The sequence below is a fragment of the Saccopteryx leptura genome, chromosome 11 (assembly GCF_036850995.1).
Source record: "Saccopteryx leptura isolate mSacLep1 chromosome 11, mSacLep1_pri_phased_curated, whole genome shotgun sequence".
NCBI lineage: Eukaryota > Metazoa > Chordata > Mammalia > Chiroptera > Emballonuridae > Saccopteryx > Saccopteryx leptura.
The window spans coordinates 19,921,369-19,941,938 of record NC_089513.1 but is presented as its reverse complement, the minus strand read 5'-3'; the positions used below and the strand labels follow the sequence as shown (position 1 = coordinate 19,941,938).

General features: G+C 47.5%; 2 protein-coding genes across 50 annotated transcripts in view; both read right to left on the bottom strand.

The window, feature by feature from the left end:
• Positions 1 to 3,258, bottom strand: part of CFAP53 (cilia and flagella associated protein 53) — a 28,664-nt gene extending 25,406 nt beyond the window's left edge. Inside the window, exon 1 of one of the 2 annotated variants that reach the window (XM_066353030.1) lies at positions 3,034 to 3,258. In XM_066353030.1, coding sequence (XP_066209127.1) covers positions 3,034 to 3,258 — 225 coding nt within the window. The remainder of the gene's footprint in view (positions 1 to 3,033) is intronic. The other variant, XM_066353031.1, reaches the window with a different exon arrangement.
• On the bottom strand, positions 1,251 to 19,500 carry MBD1 (methyl-CpG binding domain protein 1). 48 transcript variants are annotated; one of them, XM_066353029.1, is made up of 18 exons: positions 19,326 to 19,498; positions 17,843 to 17,977; positions 13,234 to 13,348; positions 12,972 to 13,138; positions 12,802 to 12,884; positions 12,583 to 12,623; positions 12,060 to 12,206; positions 11,837 to 11,965; positions 11,584 to 11,658; positions 11,343 to 11,462; positions 11,191 to 11,259; positions 10,442 to 10,609; positions 9,804 to 10,103; positions 9,573 to 9,710; positions 9,113 to 9,244; positions 8,965 to 9,026; positions 7,803 to 7,874; positions 6,009 to 6,131 (listed from the first exon to the last, which is right to left on the bottom strand). In XM_066353029.1, the coding sequence occupies exons 2-17, from the start codon at positions 17,950 to 17,952 to the stop codon at positions 7,835 to 7,837; spliced, it is 1,896 nt and encodes a 631-aa protein (XP_066209126.1). In that variant the 5' UTR covers positions 17,953 to 17,977; positions 19,326 to 19,498; the 3' UTR covers positions 6,009 to 6,131; positions 7,803 to 7,834. The 48 variants fall into 48 exon arrangements, with proteins under 48 accessions (XP_066209104.1, XP_066209081.1, XP_066209077.1 ...); XM_066353005.1 differs by having other exon boundaries at positions 9,573 to 9,665; positions 19,326 to 19,476; XM_066353000.1 differs by having other exon boundaries at positions 10,442 to 10,606; positions 19,326 to 19,476.
• Positions 19,501 to 20,570: the final 1,070 nt, after the last annotated feature.

Sequence of the window (20,570 nt, the reverse complement as noted above, 5' to 3'; positions counted from 1 at the left end):
GGGAGAGAGACACACTGACTTCTTGCTCCACTTATTCATGTATTCACTGGTTGATTCTTGTATGTGCCCTGATTGGGGATTGAACTCGCAATCTTGGCATATGGGAATGACACTAACCAACCGAGCTACCTGGCTAGGGCCTGGACTATATCTTTTTCAATTATGTATTCCTAGCATTGAACATAATGCCTCCCACTGTCAGGTTCTCAATATGAAGGAAAGACAGAAAGAAAAGACAATGTTCCTGGGTGAGCTTGATACAATGTCTGCTCCTCCTAGGGCCACCTTTAAATCCATGGTCCTGACCTTTGCATTGCCAGCCAGTTTTATCAAGTCATCCTTATGTTAGTGAGACTCTGGGGTGCTGATTCACAGTCAGAAAATTCTTAACTCATACAGCAGAGAGTCAATCTGATCATTTACACTTGGAACATCACTGTCAGGATTACCAAAATATAGGGTTTGGTCTTGGTCAAGGAGGCTCCTGTGAAAAAAATTTTCCGGAGAGGTTTGATGAAAAGATTCTGGGTTCATGGTACACAGATAGGTACCTAGTTTCAGTTGAACAAGATAAGGCAGGGCTGAGATGAATTGGAGACAGATGATATTGGGGGTTATATTACAAAAAGTAGCTAATACATATCAGAATTATTTCTAGTCTGGAGCCAGATAACAAATTACTTTCCTTTAGTGTGTGCGGTATTTTATGAAGGTAGGTTCAGAGACAACAAACCAGAGCAGGGTCAAGACTGCACCTTTGGCAGGATATACGTAGGAACTCAGGTTCCCAGCAGACATACAGGCTGAGAACAGGAATCAAGCACCAAGGTCCTTCAAAACTTAGTAGTCTTGAGTTATCAGGGCAAGAACCAGGCCTTGAGACCCATTTTGACTGAAGAGGGAGATGGGGTTAGAGGGCGGTGAGAAACAGCCTGAGCACGGGCCAGGGGGTCAGAGAGCCCTTCAGGGCTTGGGGCATCCTGTGAGGGCTCTGCGGTCAGGAAAGAGTTTCTGGATGAACTCAGGTATGACCTGCAGTTCTCTAACCACAAGATGCTGCTAATCCATGCACAGTCTTGTCATTAGTCAAAGCTGGCGCTGTTTAAGAGAAATATAATGTAAAACACATCTATAATTTTACATTTTCTAGTAGCTACACTTAAAAAAGTAAAAAAGACACCTGAAATACAAAATATTGAATGTAAATTTTAATTGAAATATAAAATAAAAATAAAAAGAAACAGGGGAAGTTAATTTCAATAATATACTTTATTTAGCCAGTATATCCAAAATATTATCATCTCAACATGTGATTCTAGGCATATTTCAAGTGCTCAAAAGCCATGTGTGGACACTGGACTCTACCATGCTAAAGGCAAGAGAACAAAGAATTTGATAACTACCTTGTATTTTCAAAGTCACAGAAGGCTTTTGTTACTGTAACAACTCACATCATAGTTTCTAGTATTACAGTTTATAGTTTAATGTCTTAAAGAACAATGTCTTATATCCTAGGTTTGATTCTGGTCTCTACCCCACTACCTATAATCAAAATAAATGTCCTCCTAAAAAACTATTTTGAGAAGTAAATAACTGGGCTCCTAGGAGGCACTCACCAAACAGTGGCTCATTTTGCTTCTCCATTACTTCAGACATTACACCTTTTATTGCTTTTCCTGGAGAAGTTGTTTAGCATCCAAGTCTTAGCTCTGGTGGCTTCTCCCACCACAACTCTGCAACCTCTAACATCTACTCTTATCACTCTGACATCTGAGATGCACCAATTCTGACCTTTTCCTTTTTTTTCTATAAACTCAAACCATTAAATAGGTCTGCTTCTCTGGTTTGGTGGTAATTTGGTATGATAGAAATAATCCTTACTGGTTCCCAACACAAGTAATGGCACCAGCCCCTGAGCTCTGTGTTCAGATATTGAACCCAAAGTAGGCAAGTTTCTGTCCCTCATGAAGTCTGTTTGTAACTATTACCTCAAACCCTACAGTCTGTAGAAAATTCCAGTGTACTGGTTTCCAGACTCAATCCTACAGTCCTTGGACCTACAAGAGGGAGCAGGTCTATAAATTGACTGAGAATTGCTATGTGCACCATGGAACATAAAAATGTATCCTTCATTATCCCTGATCTTTTATAAAGTGTCATCACAGACTACAGCACATTACATACTATTAACCTTTAATGATAAATTTTATGCATGAGCAAGTTGTTTCTGCAATTAGATAAAAAGCAACTGGAAGGCAGAGATCACACTTCTATTGAAGGGTAAACCTTCCAGGATCATTGTATACATATACATCTGTATCTCCCACAGTGCAGTGCACACAGCAGGCATTCAAGTAATACCCTATGATTGCCTAATTACCCGTTTGAGTTTTCTAGCCTGTTGAAATACGGGTGCTCGGACCAAGTGCCTGGGGTTCTTCTGTGCAGGACCCATCAAATTCTGCAGCTAGCAGCAACCCCTGCCCCAGCCTCCTATAACCACCCCAGCCTCCAGGCAACAAACCTTCCTATTTCCATTTGGGCTTGCAGGGACACTTCTGTCACAGTTGAGTTTGCACAAGGGCTCTATAACCACTCACAACCCCTCAGAGCCCATCACCCCTTCCACAGACGATTCTCCTAGGGTCCCGCCCAAGATCATATAGCTGAATCACCATCAGCCCAGACCCGAATTTCTGCCACCTGGCCCAGTGCCCTTCCGTGACACATACTCCACATCACAAGGGACAACCTCCTTTGGGTGCCTTGGAGACCAAAAACCTTCAGGATCCCAAATAGTGATGCTCCAAATACAGAATCTAATATTATAACTGATATGGGAGTGGAGGAGGAGGTGGAGGGAGTGGGTTGGAATGAAATACAAAAGTGACCTTAGACTTTCTTTCAAAGTTCAACCCCGCTGCATCAGGCACCTGCTTGAGTGCCCCCGGTGGAGGCCAGGTGGGTTCAGCTGGGCCTGGAGTGCGAGAAAATGCAGAAAGCAGTAGGGTCCCGCACACATCCCGTGCTTACCACAATCACCACTTTGGGAGTGGGGCCCTTAATCTCCCGCTGTACGATGCCAAACCGCTGGCTGTACATTCTCGAGTCCCCTAGGGATGGGGGTAGGCGTCTGCCACCGTTCCCTAACCTTGGCGACCTGAAGAACCAGCTTCCACGATGCAGAAGTCTGGTTGCCATGGTGCGCCTCGCGGGACTAGCGCAGGTAGGTGGAACGGAAATTGGTCCCGTCACCATGGTGAGCACAGACGCCAGCACAAGGGACTTCCTCTGGGAGCCGCCAGCTGAGTCTGCGCAGTTCTCACCCCGCCCTTGGTCAGACCTCCTGCCGACCTCGCCCTCTTCCTCTAGGAATCACCGGAATAGCTGGAAAAAAAGCCTCCTTTACTGGAAGTGAAGTCGAAGACCTAACATTCCATTTGACTTTGCTATTTATATCCTGTAATCAGTCTAAAAGCATAAGAAAAGTTAGTGGGCATTCCATGAGGAGGTTATTAAATTTTTTGGCCATCTCTAGGTTAATCTGATATTGTAAACCACAAGACCACCTTTTATATTTCTGTAGTTCTTTACAGTAATTTGCAAGGTATTTTCACACACAAAATGTTTGAGCCTCACAAATATCTTAAAGGTTAAAGAGTCGATATTATCCCCATTTTACAACTAAGACAAGGCTGAGAGCGCCCAACTGCCTTGTCACCCTACCCACCAGTAATGATAAATCTATCACTAATAAAATCGTGTTGCAAAAACATTTAAATCTTATTGCACTGGAAAGAAACCAGAGGTGAGGTCAGACCAGATGGGCTGGTACTGCAGTGATACGAATGGCTGGGCACAAAAAACAAGTCTGAATCAAGGGTCACAATCTGTGGATCAGAAGTGCAGGTAAGAGAATCCGGATCCAGACAGGGAACCTAGAAAGGGGCCCTCAGCACAAGGTAGAGGCCACTGCTGTACTTCCAGCCAAGAGCAAGGTGGTAATGTCTTAAAGCAGATTAAGAATGACACTTAGCTACTCTCTCTGTAAAGTGGGGGCAAGCAGAGAACACTAGAATATGTAGAGCATAGACAAAAATTAGTACCTAGTAACTGTTGTGTAACAATAACCAAAGCACAACTATTGTGCATACCATCTTAAGGCTGCAATTTACTGTAAATTAGCATTCCTTAATCATTTGTAATCCACCCATATCGGATTTTGTATATGGTATGTTTCTAGATTTGTATTCCATTTCCTGAATTGCTGGTTCAGCTTTTCAGCCACAAAATGTTTCTTCTCTTTTAGTAATATTTTTTAATAATTTTGTCTCCTCCTATAATGCTTCTTCTTTCAATTGCGGCTCAGTAAAATACTCATGTTCATTTACTGCTAAGAGTTTATGTAGCCTGAAACAAAGAAAGAAAGAAATTAGATGGCCGTCTCTGTTCCCTGGACAGAGAGTCCTGAGGGCCAGCCGGTTCCTTTATCTTCAAGTCCCACGGGGTGCTTGGCCCACCGGGTGGTCTGGGTGGAACCACCCCCGAACGCCACATCCTTGGGGGGAATAAAAACACCCTCGGCCAGGCGCGGAAGTTTGGGGAAAGCCGCTGAGATTCAGGTGCATCTTGGGGCAACCCCGAGGCCTCAGAGCCCTGAGGGTCCCGACAAAATGAGTTTTGGAGACAGGGAACACTGCCCCTGGACGACACCCGACTACCCTCAACAGTCCCCAGCGTTGGTCCTGAGTTTGTCATGCCGCACGCCTCACCCTGGAAGAGCCCCGTAATTCAACTTTGGTTCGGCTTTGTGTGCTTTAACCACTACGTGAAGCATGAAGTTGTTTTTCCTTCGGCCCAGGGAAGGCCACGCCCCTGGGCCACCCCGGCCAGGAGGGGCAGCCTTTCCCAAGCCGAGGTGGGACCGCGGTCCCGGCGCCCCCTAGCGGGTCTAGTCAGAGGGTGGAGGGGCCCGGCCCAGTGTGGCGCCTGCCGAGCCTGGGCCTTCAGCCAAACCAATACCAAACCCCACGAAGGCCTAAGAGAAGTGATTGGCCCAGGGTCCTTGGACAGAACCTGCCCTTTATCTTGTCACCCACTATCCCACTTTCACAGAGGCAGTCAACACTGTTACCATCAAGACATTCCCAAAAGATACACTAAATACATAAATCAGTAAATGGGACAATAAAAATCATTTAAAAATAATTTTAAAAAAGAACAGCTTAGACACAAACTATTTATATTATTTCCAATTCCTATTGTGCCCCAACAAGGTTCATACAAGGGCTGCCCTCCTCGTAGTTTCCTGAATTCTATATTTCCACCATTAAATTCCACGAAAGTTGGAAATCCATTCACCATTTGAAATACATATTGATGTATTTAACAAAATTGCATGGACTGTTTCATTCCTGTACCCCAGTATTAAGTTCAGTGCCTACCATGGACCACATTCTCAATACTTGAATAACAAAGAACTTATTGATACCCACATTTTTACTGGGTGGGCTCGATAGGATTTCTGTATTTGCTGGGGTCACCATGAAATCCATGGTCTTCCGCTTTGCAATTCCAGCAATTGTAGCTTTATCAAGTTATCTTCAGGTGAGTAGTGAGACCCTTGGGAGCTGATTCATAGCAGGGTGGCTTTGTGATGTGTCACCTTGACTAGTCTATGTTTCCCAGAACTCCCTTCCCTATACACTTCCTGTTAGGATGGACCACAAGAAACATTTTACGTGTTAACTGGAGGGCAGAAGTGAAGCAGCAGCATATTGTTTTTATACTTTGAAGGTTGGTGCAGGAGCACCAGGCACTGTTGCAGTTCGCACATTGTCTGCTGGCTCGCCTCCTGCGTGTGGGGCAGCAGCCAGGTCTGCAGCCGCTCCACCTTCCGGGATCTTCCCTCAGCTTCTCACATTCCCAGGCCAGATGATATTTAACTCTGCGGTGAAGAGCACCAGTTTCTTCTGCAGGACACCCACGTCATCGAAGTTGGAGGTGGTGAGAGAGTGACATGGGTTCCAGGCCATCTGCGGGGGGTCCAGCTTGTCTTTGTGGGCGCCAATGTCTTCTTCTTCTCCCGCACTTTACTTCCATCTTGCCTTCTCGATTGCCTGCCCTGCAGACTTCAAGCTCCAGCGTTAGATGCAAAGACAACAGCCTGACACTGTTTAAGCAGCTCCCATAACTACATATAGTCAAATCCCTATAATAAATCCCTTAAAATAATACACATATATACATATATACATATATATAAATATACATACGTACATATATATATATAAAATCTTTAGTGGTGCTGCTTTTCTAATTGTACCCTGATACACATGGTAACCAGACTCTCTTCAGTAAGAATACCAATCAAAGAAATTTCACTAAGGACATCACTGTCAAAATTATCAGAATACTAGATGTGGGTGGCTGGATTCTGGGAGGAGCAAAACAATAGCAGAAAATTATCCAACTGACTCCAGCTGAAACAGGAAGGATGAGGCAAAGGCAGGATCAAAGGCAGAGGAGGGTGGTAGAGGTCTGTATCATGAGTACAGTAGGGAAATGGCTGATCTACATCTGAATTATCTAAAGCTGGAGGGATGGAACTAGAGTAACGCAAGGGAGGCACACAGCTACAAAATGTAAGGGGACACACACTCAGTCCTGGCCTGGTAAAGCTAGCTAAGTAATGAATCACATATCTTAGCACTTTTAGCACTAGGCAAAGTATTGAAACATTGAGGAAGGAACTCAAGACTCCTAGTAGACAGGGGCGAGAGCAGAAACCAAGCATAAATGTCAAGGGGTAGGGGATGCAAGCTGTCATGAAAGATGAGCTGGGCTGGCAGCTTTACTTTCGGACTGCTTTGACTGGGAGGAGTGAAGAAAACGCAAAATGAACAGCAGCCAGTAGCAAAGGATGCTCTTTGGGGTCTGAGGAACCCTATGCAACCCCAGAGGCCTGGAAAGAAAAAGCCCAGTCTCTGGATATCAGGGGTTCTGACAAGGTAAACCCATCCCACGGCCTTGGCATGCCTTAACCCTAAACCATGCTACAAACAGCAATGTAAGGCATTTGTTATAATTCTTAAGCGAATCCACCTTGTTTTTGGAGTGGCTGGAAACTTGTTACTATATATACTACACATTCTTGAACTCAGGGTTACAGATCACAGGTTTGTGGCTCAAAGAACAGGGCTTTTACAACCTGATCTGATTCTAGACACTATCAGTACTGTTTGACATTGGACAAGTTAATTTCCGAGTCTGTTTCTCCATCTGTAAAAACGGGCAAAGTCAATTGTCTTCCTCAAAAGACCATTCTGAGAAATAAACTGGATCCATACGGAAGAACTCACCAAATTGCAGTTCCTTTCCTTATTTATTCACATTACATTTTTCAATTGCTGTCTCCCTGAGGAAATGTTTAGAGACACTGCCAGGTCTCACCCAGAAGCCACTTAATATTATTTATGAAGATGGCTTGTTGTTTTATGGTAGCTCTAATTCTATCCTCCACCCCCCCAACCCCAGCTCCTCCACCCCTACCATCCAAACTTCTTAACAGGCTCACATTTCTGGGATTTGTATCATTTGGAGCAGATGCACCAACTCTTACTTTATCTTCCTTTCTTGCCTGCTTCCTCTATAAGCTTAAAGGATAGAACAGGCCTGCTCCTCTGGTTTGGTTGTCTTTTCCAGATCCTACTGCCTCCTACACAAGCCCTGGCAATCGCTCTATGGTCCAGCCTCTGAGTGGATCAGTGTTGTCTCTCATAAAACCGGTCTGTAAATTTCACCTTGAATCCTACAGTCTGCAGAAGCCTCCAGTCTACTGCTTTCTAGTTCCAGGTTTTTTAAGGTCCTTAGACCTAGAGAAGAGGGAGTAGGTCTGTATGTTGAATAAGGTTTGCTATGTGCAACATGGAGCATCACAAAACCATTTCTTACTATTCTATGTCGGCCATCCACTTCCCCTTATATGATTCCTTCTCTCTCTTCTCTCGACTAAAATCTTCCATTACAAACAACATGGTTTATCATTACCTTCTCCGTTGTATGTAATGATTTCATGCACAAGGACACTGTTTCCCCAGTTAGATTATAAGCTCCCTGAAGGCAGGAATCTTGTGTCTCTTGAAGGATAAGCCTTCCATAATCATTATATTCACTGCTGTATCTCCCACGCTGTAGTATATCCAAGGGGACTCAATCAGTAGTTCTGTAATTTCCCAAGTGCAGATGGATGGGTTGCTGGCCTGCAGACACTACTTTGTAGGAAAAAAGGATCCAGGAGCTGAGGCCAACAGTTTATGCTGCCTGTGTCTGGGACTCTGGGCAGAGTCCCTCAACATTCTGCAGGACTTGCACTCCCACCACCCTAGTCCTTACAGGTACCTATCCTTCATCCTGTTGCCAGGCCTGGAGGGGCAGTTGTGCACAGCAGCTGAAACTTTATAACCTCAACAGGCCCCGGAAAGGCTCAAGAAACACAGCCTAACCCCCGCCACAGAAGATGCTCCAGGAGGTGCAGGACCAGTCCTAGATCACATGGTAGCATGTGGACCCAGATCTCCTGCTTATATACCATTGCCCAGTCAAACCAGTCATTTCTTAGAGGTGGCATTGAATCTCCCAAATGATGAGTCTCCGAGTAAAAATTTAGTCTGACCCCTGCTGGTTTTCCTTAGAGACCAGACTTTCCTTCCCTTCTCTCTAATCTCATCACAGGGTACCAAGTCCTCTCCCGTGACCCCTCCCCCCACCCCTGTGAACCCTGACCTGGACCTCAGGAAATCTCTAGCGGCCTACACATACCTCTTCACTGGTTTGATCAGCACAGTGCTGTGGAGCCGCTATGTCCCACTGCACCACGCCAAAATATTGGCTGTACTCCTAAAACTCAAGGGCCATACCTGACCGGCACCCACCCTAACCCCTCCCTCACTATGTGGGGCACACCTTGGCAACCAGACTGCTGTGTCCCGGAGGCGGGTTCCACCCAGGCTGAAAATCTCCGTGATCTGGGGAAGAATTAACATCATGGGTCAACATGGCTGGTGGGGTAAAAGCTAGGTCAGGGCAGGGTGCAGTGTCCCCCAGCACTGACCACAGGTGTGCCAGCACCTCCTGCCTCCTCCTCTGGAGCGGAATCAGAGGCCGAGTCATCCTTGCTCTTCTCCTTGTCCTCCTCAGAGTCAGGTGGCTCTTGCTTCACAAGTGGCAGGCCTGGATCTACTGCCTGGGAGAGGCGGGAAATGGGCAACAGTCAGAAAGGTAGGGTCGGCCTGAGCAAAGTCTCTATCAGCCAACCTGCCACTGAGCTGACAAATCCCAATTCCATTACACTTCAGAACCAGAAAAACCACCTGTCCACAAACCTTTCCCATTCCTCACAGACTGACATTTTTTTGTTAGCTGGGCAGCAAAGCAGGCAAAGCTAGTTGCCTGGGGAAGGCAGGGGAAGTCCATGGAAAGGTTGCAATCAGCACCCCTGTCAATCTGCTCAGAGAACCACTGTCATGGCTCACCATCACTCTGCTCACAAATCACCCATCACTGACCCCCACCTTGCTGGGGCAGCCAGGCAGCAATCCAGGAGAAGTCAGGATGGCTGTGCCTGGTGTCCAGTCTTCCTGGGCATCCGCCTTCTCTTGCTTCACCTGGGGTAAGGCCACAACCCAACTCAGGCCAGGGCACTGGGCCTCCTGTGTGAAGGAGGGTGGCAGCAGACTTGGTCCCAGCTTCCTGGAACAAGGCTGGACAGGGCTGGGAAGGGCAGGATAAGGCAGGGCCCTCACCTGTAACACGCGTTCTGTGGAAGCTGGGGCAGGGCCAGGCACCTGCACAGGACTGCTTGCTCCCTCCCGTAAGAACACAAGGTCAGTGCCAGGTGGGGGCAACACGAAGCCACTGCCTGCTTCCTGCTTCATTGGAGTCTGGGCATGGTCTTGTCGGGCTGTGGGTGTGCTCAAGGGGGGCTTCAGGGTATGGCCCAGACGGGGCCGTCGAGTTGATCCGGCCCTCTTTCGACGAGGATAAGGTGGGGGTGACCCTGCCCCATCCTCAGATCCTGCCCAGACACTTGGCAGCAGGCGCTTCTGTGAGGAAAGGTGGGGTGTAATGACCACCTGATGCAATAACCTGACCATACCACCCTGCCCTGATCAACATCCTGCTGATCTTAGTACCAAAAGAATCTGCTTATAGATGAGCTCCTCATCCCTGAGCCTGCTGGTCTCCTGTTAGCCATGCCAATGCCACCCACGTTCCTCATTTACCCTGGCACGATGCCTGCTAAACCCCTCAGCCACCCCTCTGCAGCTACAGGACCCATTTGGCCAGCCCCACCCACAGACCAGGTCTATCTGACACTTACAGGCACTGGGGGACCTGGCCCAATCTATCCTGCCCACTAGGCCCTTCCTGCCCCACCCACCATGGCAAACTGCAGGCATTGGCGCCAACGACACTTCTGGCGCTTCTGGTTGCTGCCCCCGAACTTGGGCTTGTCACAGCAGAAGTCACAGTGGCCACAGTCCATCCGCCTCAGGCAGGCTGCACAGGCCCCACACTTTCGGTTCTGCCGGCGGTTCGTGTAAGGCTGCTGGGGAACAGGGGGTACAGGGGTGTTGTCACTAGGACTATTGCAGTACTGTCCTGTTGCTCTTCCACTAGCCCCATGGGAGGGAACTGGCTGCACAGTAGTCTTAGCCTAGTCACACCTCAGTGTCTGCACTCCCATGTCAGACACTATCACTGTACTAGACAGCTTCTGATACCATTAGCACTGTGGCTACTCTGACATAGTAGCCATCACTCTACCTGCTAATCCTCCACTAGCTACTAAGACAATGTCTTTGATCGCCTCACTTCCAGCTGGGTTTTTCTGATCCTCTGTCAACTATCATCATATCTGCCACATCCGCTCATCCTATGCGAACTCTAGTCACTGTCAGCTTTTCCACTCTTAGCCCCACCAAAATGTTGCTTCACCTGACATTAGGTACTATCAGTGCATCTGTTGATCCTGTATTAGTCCCCCCTACTGTCTGCTTGTTCTACACTAGGACCTGTCACTGTGCCTTGCTATTCCTCTATTAGGCCCACTGCACCATGTGCTTCTTTGGGCTTAACCAAGTATCCTGGGAGAATCTAGGCTTTTCCAGGTGAGATGGGGCCACTCACTAGCTCGTCCTCGTCTACACAGTAATAGATGAACTCGGCAGGTGGCGAGGGGCCCAGGGCTCTGGGGTGCTGCAGAGGCAAATGGGGTGGGGTCAGGGTGGGTACTGGGTAAGATTAGGGTTGTGCCTTCCCCCTGCCCTCTAGAGCCTCACCAGCTCTGGGGACTCTGGAGGCTGCGACGGGGGAGGCGGAGGCAATGGCTGGGCTCGGGGACGCCGTCGGGCAGCCTTCTTGGCGTCGCAGCCTCCCCTGCGGCGACTATGTTTTTTACCCTAGGAGAAACCCGGAAAGGTCATTTAATTTATGCTTGGTGGCACCAGGCAGATATAGGACCCTCCCACCCAGGAGAAAGCATGCATGGAACAGACAGGCAGTGTAGGAAGGGGCACTCACAGCAGGGGGAGCCACAGCTAGGGGAGGGCGTCGTTGACATCGCTGATGGTGGCGACGCAGGCGATGGGCAAGGTGCTGGCAGACAGGGGCAGAGAAGGTAGGGCCGGGAGGTGAGAGTGAGGTGAAGGAGAAAAGAAAACATGAGGAGGTAAGGCCAGGTTGGGAGGGAGCAGCACAGCAGCAAGTTTAACAGCAGAATGAGCTCTGCCCCAGCCCTGGCCCCACCAGCACCGGCCCCTCCAGCCTGACTCACTCGTAGGCAGCGCCGCTGGACGCACCTCCACTGGCGCCTGAGACCAGGGCGGGGAGGGCGAAGGCAGACTCGGCAATGGCCACAGTCCTCTCGGGTCTGACAGCCCCGGCACACTCCACACCCTCGGCTCTGTGGGGGGGCCAGAGGCATGATGCACGGGGCCAGGGCTAAGAGGGCCAGGGGCTAGGGTTAGCCTTGGATCCACCCCACCTGCCCAGCTCACCTTTTCCACAATCCGGAGGCACCGTCTCCGCTCACATTTGCAGAATAGCCCCGAAGCCACATCGTGGGGCAGCTGCAGAAGGCAGGTGGAGCAGGCCCCGCAGTCCTCAGTTACCTGGCAAGCCGCACACTCTCCACAGCCCACACGCTGCCAGGAAGGGGTGGGGCAGGGTCACAGGCTCAAGCAGAATGACTCTAGGACCACTGCCCCTCAAGTGTCTGCTGATCCTACATCAGGTCCCATCACGGTCTGCTATTCCCCCATTTGCCTCACCACTGTATCTGATAATTATTGATTAGCCACTATCACTGAGGCCATCACAATGTCTACTGTATCTGTTAACCACATCACTATGTCTACTAACACCCCATGAACTCCCATTCCAGTCCGCTGACTGTGGCAAGATCCCTACAAAAGGACTTTCACCCTGTGGATTCCTGACCATTCCTCTAGACCCTCCACTAGCTCCCTTCGCATCCTGCTCCGACCACGCACCTATGAGGAGGAGGCAGGTTGTGCTTACCTTAAACATCCTCTGCTCTCGGTTGAAAGCAATTCTCTGCGCTAGGGGAAGGAGAAGTAAGAAGAGAAGTGGAAAGGGAACATCAGATATCTGACCTCATCCAATGCCTCTACCTCTACCCTGACATCCACCACCGACCTCTAGCCCGACAATGGAGTCCTAAGCCTGATACCGGACCTGTTTTCGCTCTTATCTCCCAGTGTTCTAGGGACCACTCACCTCGGCAGTCCTTGCACAATGTCTTGAGCCGCTGCCTTCGGATACCATCCCCTGAGAAGCTGATTCCACAGTTCTCACAGCACCTGGAATAAGAACTATGAGTGTGGGTCCCTGAGTGCATGCCCAACCACAGCCTTCACCCACCTGGCTCACTTTAGGCCAACACTCACCCAGGAGCAGGGAGCGAAGCTGAGACTGTGTTAGCATCAGACTTGGTTTCATTCCCTGGGGCCTCCTTTCTGACCTCAACCCTTTGCTGTCCAACCTGACATTTCCGAGCTTTAACTGGCTTTGAAGGTTTCTTCCGCTTCTTGCTGGGGAGAGTCAAGGAAGGGGCCTGTAGATGAGAACAAGGGCATGAAGAATGTAGGTCAGGGGGTGGGTGACAGGTGGCTCAGTCACCCCTGTGTCTGGGTACCTAACACAGTGTACCTTGGGGGCTGGATAGCACAGGATGCCTTGTTTGAAGTCGAAGAGGGTGAGGTCACACGCAGGGCCCAGGTACCGGGTCAGCTCCACTTTGCTTCGGATCCTGTCTCCTGTGGGGCTGGGGACAGGCCAGGAAGGGTTGGTATGCAGGCGGAACCACTGCCATGTCACCCACACAACCCTCCCACTGGGCTATGAACGGGCCTCCAAAACTGGTGGAATACAGAAGATGCCTTGGGATTTGCCTGACCAGGTCCTACCCTAACTAACCCTGAATAACAAGAATATTAAAGGTGAATAAATACTAGCAAGTATATAAACATTAGGAAATAATATAAATGCAGTCTGACCAGGCAGTGGCACGCTAGAGTGTTGCACTGGGGCACGGAGGACCCAGGTTCAAAACCCTGACGTTGCCAGCTTGAGTGCAGGCTCATGCGGCTTGAGTGTGGGATCATAGACATGACCCCAGGGTCACTGGCTTGAGCCAAAGGTCGCTGGCCTGAGCAAGGGGTCACTAGCTCTGCTGTAGCCCCCTGGTCAAGGCACAGATGAAAAAGCAATTAATGAACAACTAAGAAGCTGCAACGAGGAATTGATGCTTCTCATTTCTTTCCCTTTCTGTCTGTCCCTCTCTCTGACTCTGTCAAATAAAATTTTTAAAAATGTTAATGCAAATGAATGTGTATATTTAACATATACTACTAGTGATATTCTATATAAGTAAAAATAAACACAAATGGGAACACAAATACATTAAGTAACATGTAAATGTATTAGCATTACTTATTTCCCCATGTATAAGACACTCCCATGTATAAGACGCACCTTAATTTTGGAGCCCTAAATTTGAAGAAAAAAAAAAGTATTACATAAAGTTTTTAAATTCAAGTTTTATTCATCATAAAATTCATACAACTCCTCATCACTATCAAATCTCCCATCCATTAGCTCGTCCTTATCTGTGTCTGATGATGAAGCACTGTATTCATATACTACCCCATCCTCAGTTCCAGCTACGGCATTTGAAATGCAACACTTCTTAAACGACTTGACAATGATCTCAACCTTGATATTATCCCAGGATCTTTGATACATATCAGGATCTTGATATGTATCCCAGGTACAAACTTCTCCTATAGTTGGTTTCTTCACTCTTCCTGCTGGTGTCAAATTGTCCCCAGAAGACTTCATCCATAGGTTCCATTCGTCTCTCATGGCAGCTTTGAAGGGTTTGTTAATGCTGACATCAAGTGGTTGAAGCTGGGATGTCAAGCCTCTAGGTATGACAGCAAGTTTTGTTTTTCTGCTCTAGAGCAATCTTTGTGTTTTTTGTTATGTGTGCCCTGAACTGATCAAGCACCAATAGGGCAGTTTTGCGCAAGGGCCCACTTGGTCTCCTTCTCCAAACTTTCTCAAACCAGATCTTCATCCTATCCTGATCCATCCAATCCTTGTCATAAATGTGGACGATCACTCCTCAAGAAATGTCTTCTTTCGGCATTGTTTTGCATTTGGAAATCAGCATAGAAGGCAGCTTGGTTCCGTTGGCACAAGCTAGAACAACTATATAATGGCTCTTTTCACGTCCACTTGTCTTCACAGTTACAATTTTCACCCCCTTCTTATCAACAGTTCTGTTACTTGGGACATCAGATTGAAGGGGGACTTCGTCCATATTTGCAATCTGTCCCAACTCAAACTGACATGTCTTCTAAAATTGAATGACAAAACAATGAAATTCAAAGACTTTCTGCTCATAGCTTCAGGCATCTTTTGAGCAAGTCTGGTGTGTGTACGCATGCTTAGTCCATTCCGTTTCACGAACCTGAAGCACCAACTGTGTCCTCCTTTGAAATCAGTAACTTCTTTTTCATCAGCAATTCTTCTTCCCTCATGCTGAACCATTTTTGTGGACACAGGAATTCCAACTGCCCTTTGCTCTTCAATCCATATCTTCAATTCCCTCTCTGAATCAGGCAATTTTGCTGACTTGCCTCTCATGGCCCTCTTCTGCCGTGGCATTTTCAGTAGGGTATCCTCTTCCCATAGCCAGTCTAGGACTGATTTCTCAGTTGGAGGAGGACCAAACTTATGTTCAGCAGCAAGATTTCCATTTACTTATACAAACTGGATCACTTTTAACTTGAATTCAGCACTGTACAAAAATCTTTTCTGAGCCATTTCTAGGCAGAACGTGGCAAAACGTAACCTACCGTAATATACTGGTAACAAGTACGAAACGACCACAAAGACAAACAAATGTAAAAAGCGGGAAATGCAAGTAGAAATATCTATAATCACTGTATAAGATGCACTGTTTTTAGACCCCAAATTTTTCAAAAAAGGGTGCGTTTTATGCATGGAGAAATACGGTCTATACTAAATATACAAACAAGAAATCTTATGTAAGAAACAAATGTTTTAAAATGTGCATATAAAAACATATACAAATAAACAAATAGATGTGTAAATAAATAAACGCAACTGCATACAAAATAACGTGTAAGTAATTGATGGCAGGACAAAATATTCCACAGGTCTCTTACATTTCTGCATGTCTTGCAAGAAAGGCACAAAATGTCCTTTGCTATTAACTATCTTTTCAAGGATGTTTGCACAGCAAACAACCTTGGAAGATATGACAAAGGGTCTCCTAGAGAAAAGGGAAGACATCCTTGCTATCCTAAACATTACAAAAGATTGGATTCCCTAAGCTCAGGGTTTCTTTCTTACAATATAACCCAGTGCATGTGCAGGTGCTAGTTCAGTTAGCCTCTTCACGTCACCCTCTGGGAACTGGCGTTCAGGGAAATGGCACAAAAATTATGTCATTCTGGATAGATATTGCTTTTGCTATGAGTAAAAAACTCTTTCATCTCTGACCCAGGAATCTCATATCTCCTACCAGCATCCACAAAACTGACAAATTCACTTGTTTTCTTGTCCTAATTAGGGCAAAATCTGTGATCCTTTAGAGTTCTTTATAACTGCACTTAATTTTATAAATGTAGAAAGTTTTATACATTATAAATATGTGAATAAATGTACAACTAAATATAAATAAATGTAACTATAGCCCTGGCTAGGTAGTTCACTCGGTTAGAGCAGCATCCCAAAATGACAAGGTTACAGGTTCGATCCCTGGTCAGAAAACATGCAAGAATCAACCAATGAATGCATTAATCAGTGGAACAACAAATTGATGTTTTTCTCTCTCTTTAAAATCTATAAATTCAAGTAAATATTTTAATGTAATTATATTCCTCCAGGAAAACTGTAGAAAATTTAATAACTAGTATATCACTAATATATCTTAAAATATCTTAAATGCTGAAGTGTAAACAGCTTATAAATATGTATGTTTATGTATTATAATCAAGTTTTGTTATTCACAGTAGTTATGTTCTATAAAGACACCATTAACACTGAATTAGTGAATACAGAACCACTGCTCCTAGTGGAACTACAGGTTACCGTAGGTTCTTACAAGCTTCTGGTTACAACATTTTGGTAAACTGATTTATGTAACCTTGTTTTATGTGTTATTTCTGTTCAAAGATATTCTACTTAATATATTCTTTTTACAAGTAATTAAATGCATGGTCTTTGAATGATTTAAAGCCAGGAGCTCTGGAGTCCATCTGCCTTATACAGGTTTCTTTGCCAGTGTCCTTGTAAAACAGGCCAGTCTCCTCAGCACTAAAAATCTACTCTTCTATATACCTGTTTTCCCACATAACACTTAGCAGGTATTTTTTAAAATCGTCCACAGACTCCTAATATTCAGAACCTGCTTTGCATACCAATTTAACATTTTTTCACAATGTATCACCTTCACTGTGAACAGCTGGCACTAGTTGCAGTAGGTTTAACATTTTCCTAAACCTTGGTAACACCAGTGTCAACCTCTTTGGCTTTCAGCTTCATAACGCTGTCCACTACACTTGACTTGATTGCTCAGCATCACATGGATCCACAAATTTGGCCAGTTTGCTACCTTTTCCTTAGCTTCATCACATACTATAGATGTTGATTTAGCACTTTCTGGAGCAGCTGCATGTATAAGTTGGCAATTTCCTCTTCTTTTTGTAGATGTACCAAACTTTTGATTCATTGATATTGAACTCACAGCCAACAGCACTACAACTCAGATGTGACCGAAGCTCATGTTTTTTCTCCTACAGCACATCACAGATTTCTTGCAATTAGAACACTAGATAGCACTTCAGCACCACACTTAGGAGGCCATTGCAAACAGCACAAAAATGAGAAAAACACGGCACTAAGTAGACAATGAAAAGCACTTGTATAATATAACACAGTGCTGAAATAAGGCCTCGTTCAACCTGGGAATATGTGCATCAGATGACTTAAATTCTTTTGCTGCTCTGTGCATTTTCTCTAATGACCATAAAAGCACAGCTGAGTGATAACTTTGGGGTCACAAATTTTAGTGAGTAGGCGAATTTGCAAATATGGACCCTGGTAAAAATGAGGGTCAAATGTGCATAGTTTTAGCCTCACTCATGCATTTAACTGTACCCCTTAAATTTACTCTGCCTAACCAGGCTCAGCTCTACCCCAACTCTGTCCACAGCCCACCCAGTACCTCTGGTAATAGGTGTCTGAGCGTCCACAGGTGGCACCTGACTTGCGAAAAACTTCACGACGCTTCCAGCCAGGGCCCAGGGCTGGGCAGTCCAGCCACTCCTCAGCCATGGGGGACACAGGAGGGAGCAGCGGCCTGCAACATGGAGGGGGAAATGGCAGAAACTGACGTGCTAGGAGGTAACAAGTGCCCCACACCACACATACCACTAGTATCTATTAATACTGGACCAAGATCTGGAACCTGCCACAGGCAACTGGCCTATAAAGAGAAAACCCCCATTCCCACCAAGTCTTCCCTATCCTAGGACCTCATCCTCTTGACCTAGCAGCCCCATCCTCAACCCAAGGAGAGGGTCCTCATTCCTCACTCCCAATGTCCTGATTCCTATTCTGTCCCATCCTCAGCCTGAAAGCCCATCATTTCTACCCAATGCCAACCTAAGAAACTTTCATTCTTCCTCTTTTCTCCCTGGCCCTGGCCTGGACATTATCTGCATTTGTCCTTTAGGTCCCCTATTCATCCCCTTTGTCACTGAGACCTTCCTACTCCCCATCCTCAGCTCAAGAGGCCCCATTCCGCTCATCCTCAGACTGAGGTCCCAGCACTATATGTCAGTGTCGTTATCCCCATTTTCTCTCTTCCTTGACCCAGGAGTCCCCAATTTCTCTTTTCAGTCTTTTAACTCTCCCATTCCTTCCCTCCGATGTCCTCATCCGGCGGTTACCTCGGTGTTGCCCTGATTTCCTGTGTTCTCTACCCGAGTCCCCTCCATATCCCGGACCTGAACAGACTCCCATTCCTTCTGTTCCTCAGCCTGAAATTCCCCAGCCCTTTTTCCCTCTCCGTCAGCGTTGAGCCACAATTCCTTCCCAATCTCGGCCCCAGAACCTCCCCATTCCTCTCTTCTCCAGCTGAAAAGTTCTCTCGCTCCTTCCCTTCAGCGTCCTCATCCCCCGTTCCTCTCATCAGCCCGAAAGGCGCGGATTTCTCCCCTCAACGCTGAAACACCCCCTCACTCCTCTGTTTTTGTCCCAGGACCATTCCATCCCTGTCAGCCTTCTGACATCCTATTTCTCCTCGTCCTCTAAAAGAGACCTCCTGCCTCTCTTTCAGCAGCCCAATGGCCCCATTTTTCTCCGTCGTCTGCTTGAGGTGCCTTCATTTATCCCCTTCAGGGGTCTGAATACTCATTCTTCTCTCCTTAACCTGGGAGGCCCAAATGTCTCCCCACGGCATTCGGATATTTTCTTATTCCTCTTAAGTCCTCGTCCAAGATCACGACACGTACCCTGTCAGCGCTCGGAGCCCCATTTCTCTCCGTTCTCCGCCTAAATCTCCCCATTCCTCCCCTTCAATATTCTGACGCCGCCATTCCTCCCACTCATCGGCCTGAAGGCCCTCTCCGCCAGCGATCTTTCCCTCACTTCTTCCCCATCCTCCGCTTGAGCGCGCTCCACTTCCACCCCCACGACTGTCTCACCAGCTCGGCACCGGGCCGGGAACTCTCGCAGCTCTAAGTCCGCCGATCCATGACGAGGGTCTCCCCTGTGACTCCCGCCTTGTCCAGCTCCTCTTCCTCCTCTGCAGTCGCTCAAGCGGAGCTGTCGCCGCCGCGGCCGTTCGTTGCACCCGAAACCGGAAATCCGGGGCCCGCCCCCTAGGTTCCGTTCCCGGAGGGACGCCTGCGCACTAATAACTGCAGGAGATTGCCCTTAGTAAGGAGGATCCTGCGCCTGCGTACTGTATCCCGCAGCAGCGCGCGCCTCTTGTCGGGACCTGCTGCGCTTGCGCGCTGAAGTCCAAATACTTGCGTCCCTATGGGAGACACACAGCCTCTGCGCTTCTTCCTTCGCCAACTAGCGCCTTCTCCCCACACCGCTCACCTGATTTGCGCCTGCGCACTTCAGTTCCAACCGAAGGGGGTGTGGAGGACTGGGGTTGGACTTGCGCTGTTGTTTAGGCGGTCTTCACTAGGAGTAACTGGGAAGGAGGAGTGGCCAAGGCTGGGGCTGTGCTGGAGCCCTCCTCTCCCACCTCTCGCCTAGGTCACGCCTGTGCTCTCCAGCCCCTGCGGAAATCACCCCCGGGCTATTGTCCCGCTCTCTCCTCCCCACTGAACAGTTGCAGGAGCGCGCGGAGACAGCTCACGGCGCACCCTGGTCCCAGCGCCTTTCGCGGGAACTGGGGAAGGGGGCGGTACCGCGCTGAAAGTAAACAGGCCAGGTCCGTTCAACCAACCGATGAGGGCGGGCCCATCCTCGAAAGACCAAGCTGTGCGGGCCGACTGGACCGGACAATACGAGAAGGCAGAGGGGAGTTTCTGGCTCAAAGTCAGTAGACTCCTGCTGCATACATGTCCCAAAAGAAGGGTTTATGAGAAGTTTGTGTCTGTCATTGAATATACACTGCTCACAAAAATCAGGGGACATTTTATAGCTTTTCATTTTGAAATATCCCCTAAATTTTGTGAGTATACCTCTGATCTGGAGAATATGAACGCTTACACAGGTGTCGCTAAATTAACCACACATTGAATGAGTTCTAACTGTATACCCACTGTCTCAAAACGAGAGGCTGTGAATGTAGGTCACTGGGCTCTCCCTCAGCAGGTCATATTCCCACAGCCCAAGGGGGGGGACCTGCACCTAGTGGGTACCACCTGTATATACTCACAGCCTTTCAAAACATGTACTGGGTCATCTATCCCAGGGGTCTGAGAACTCAG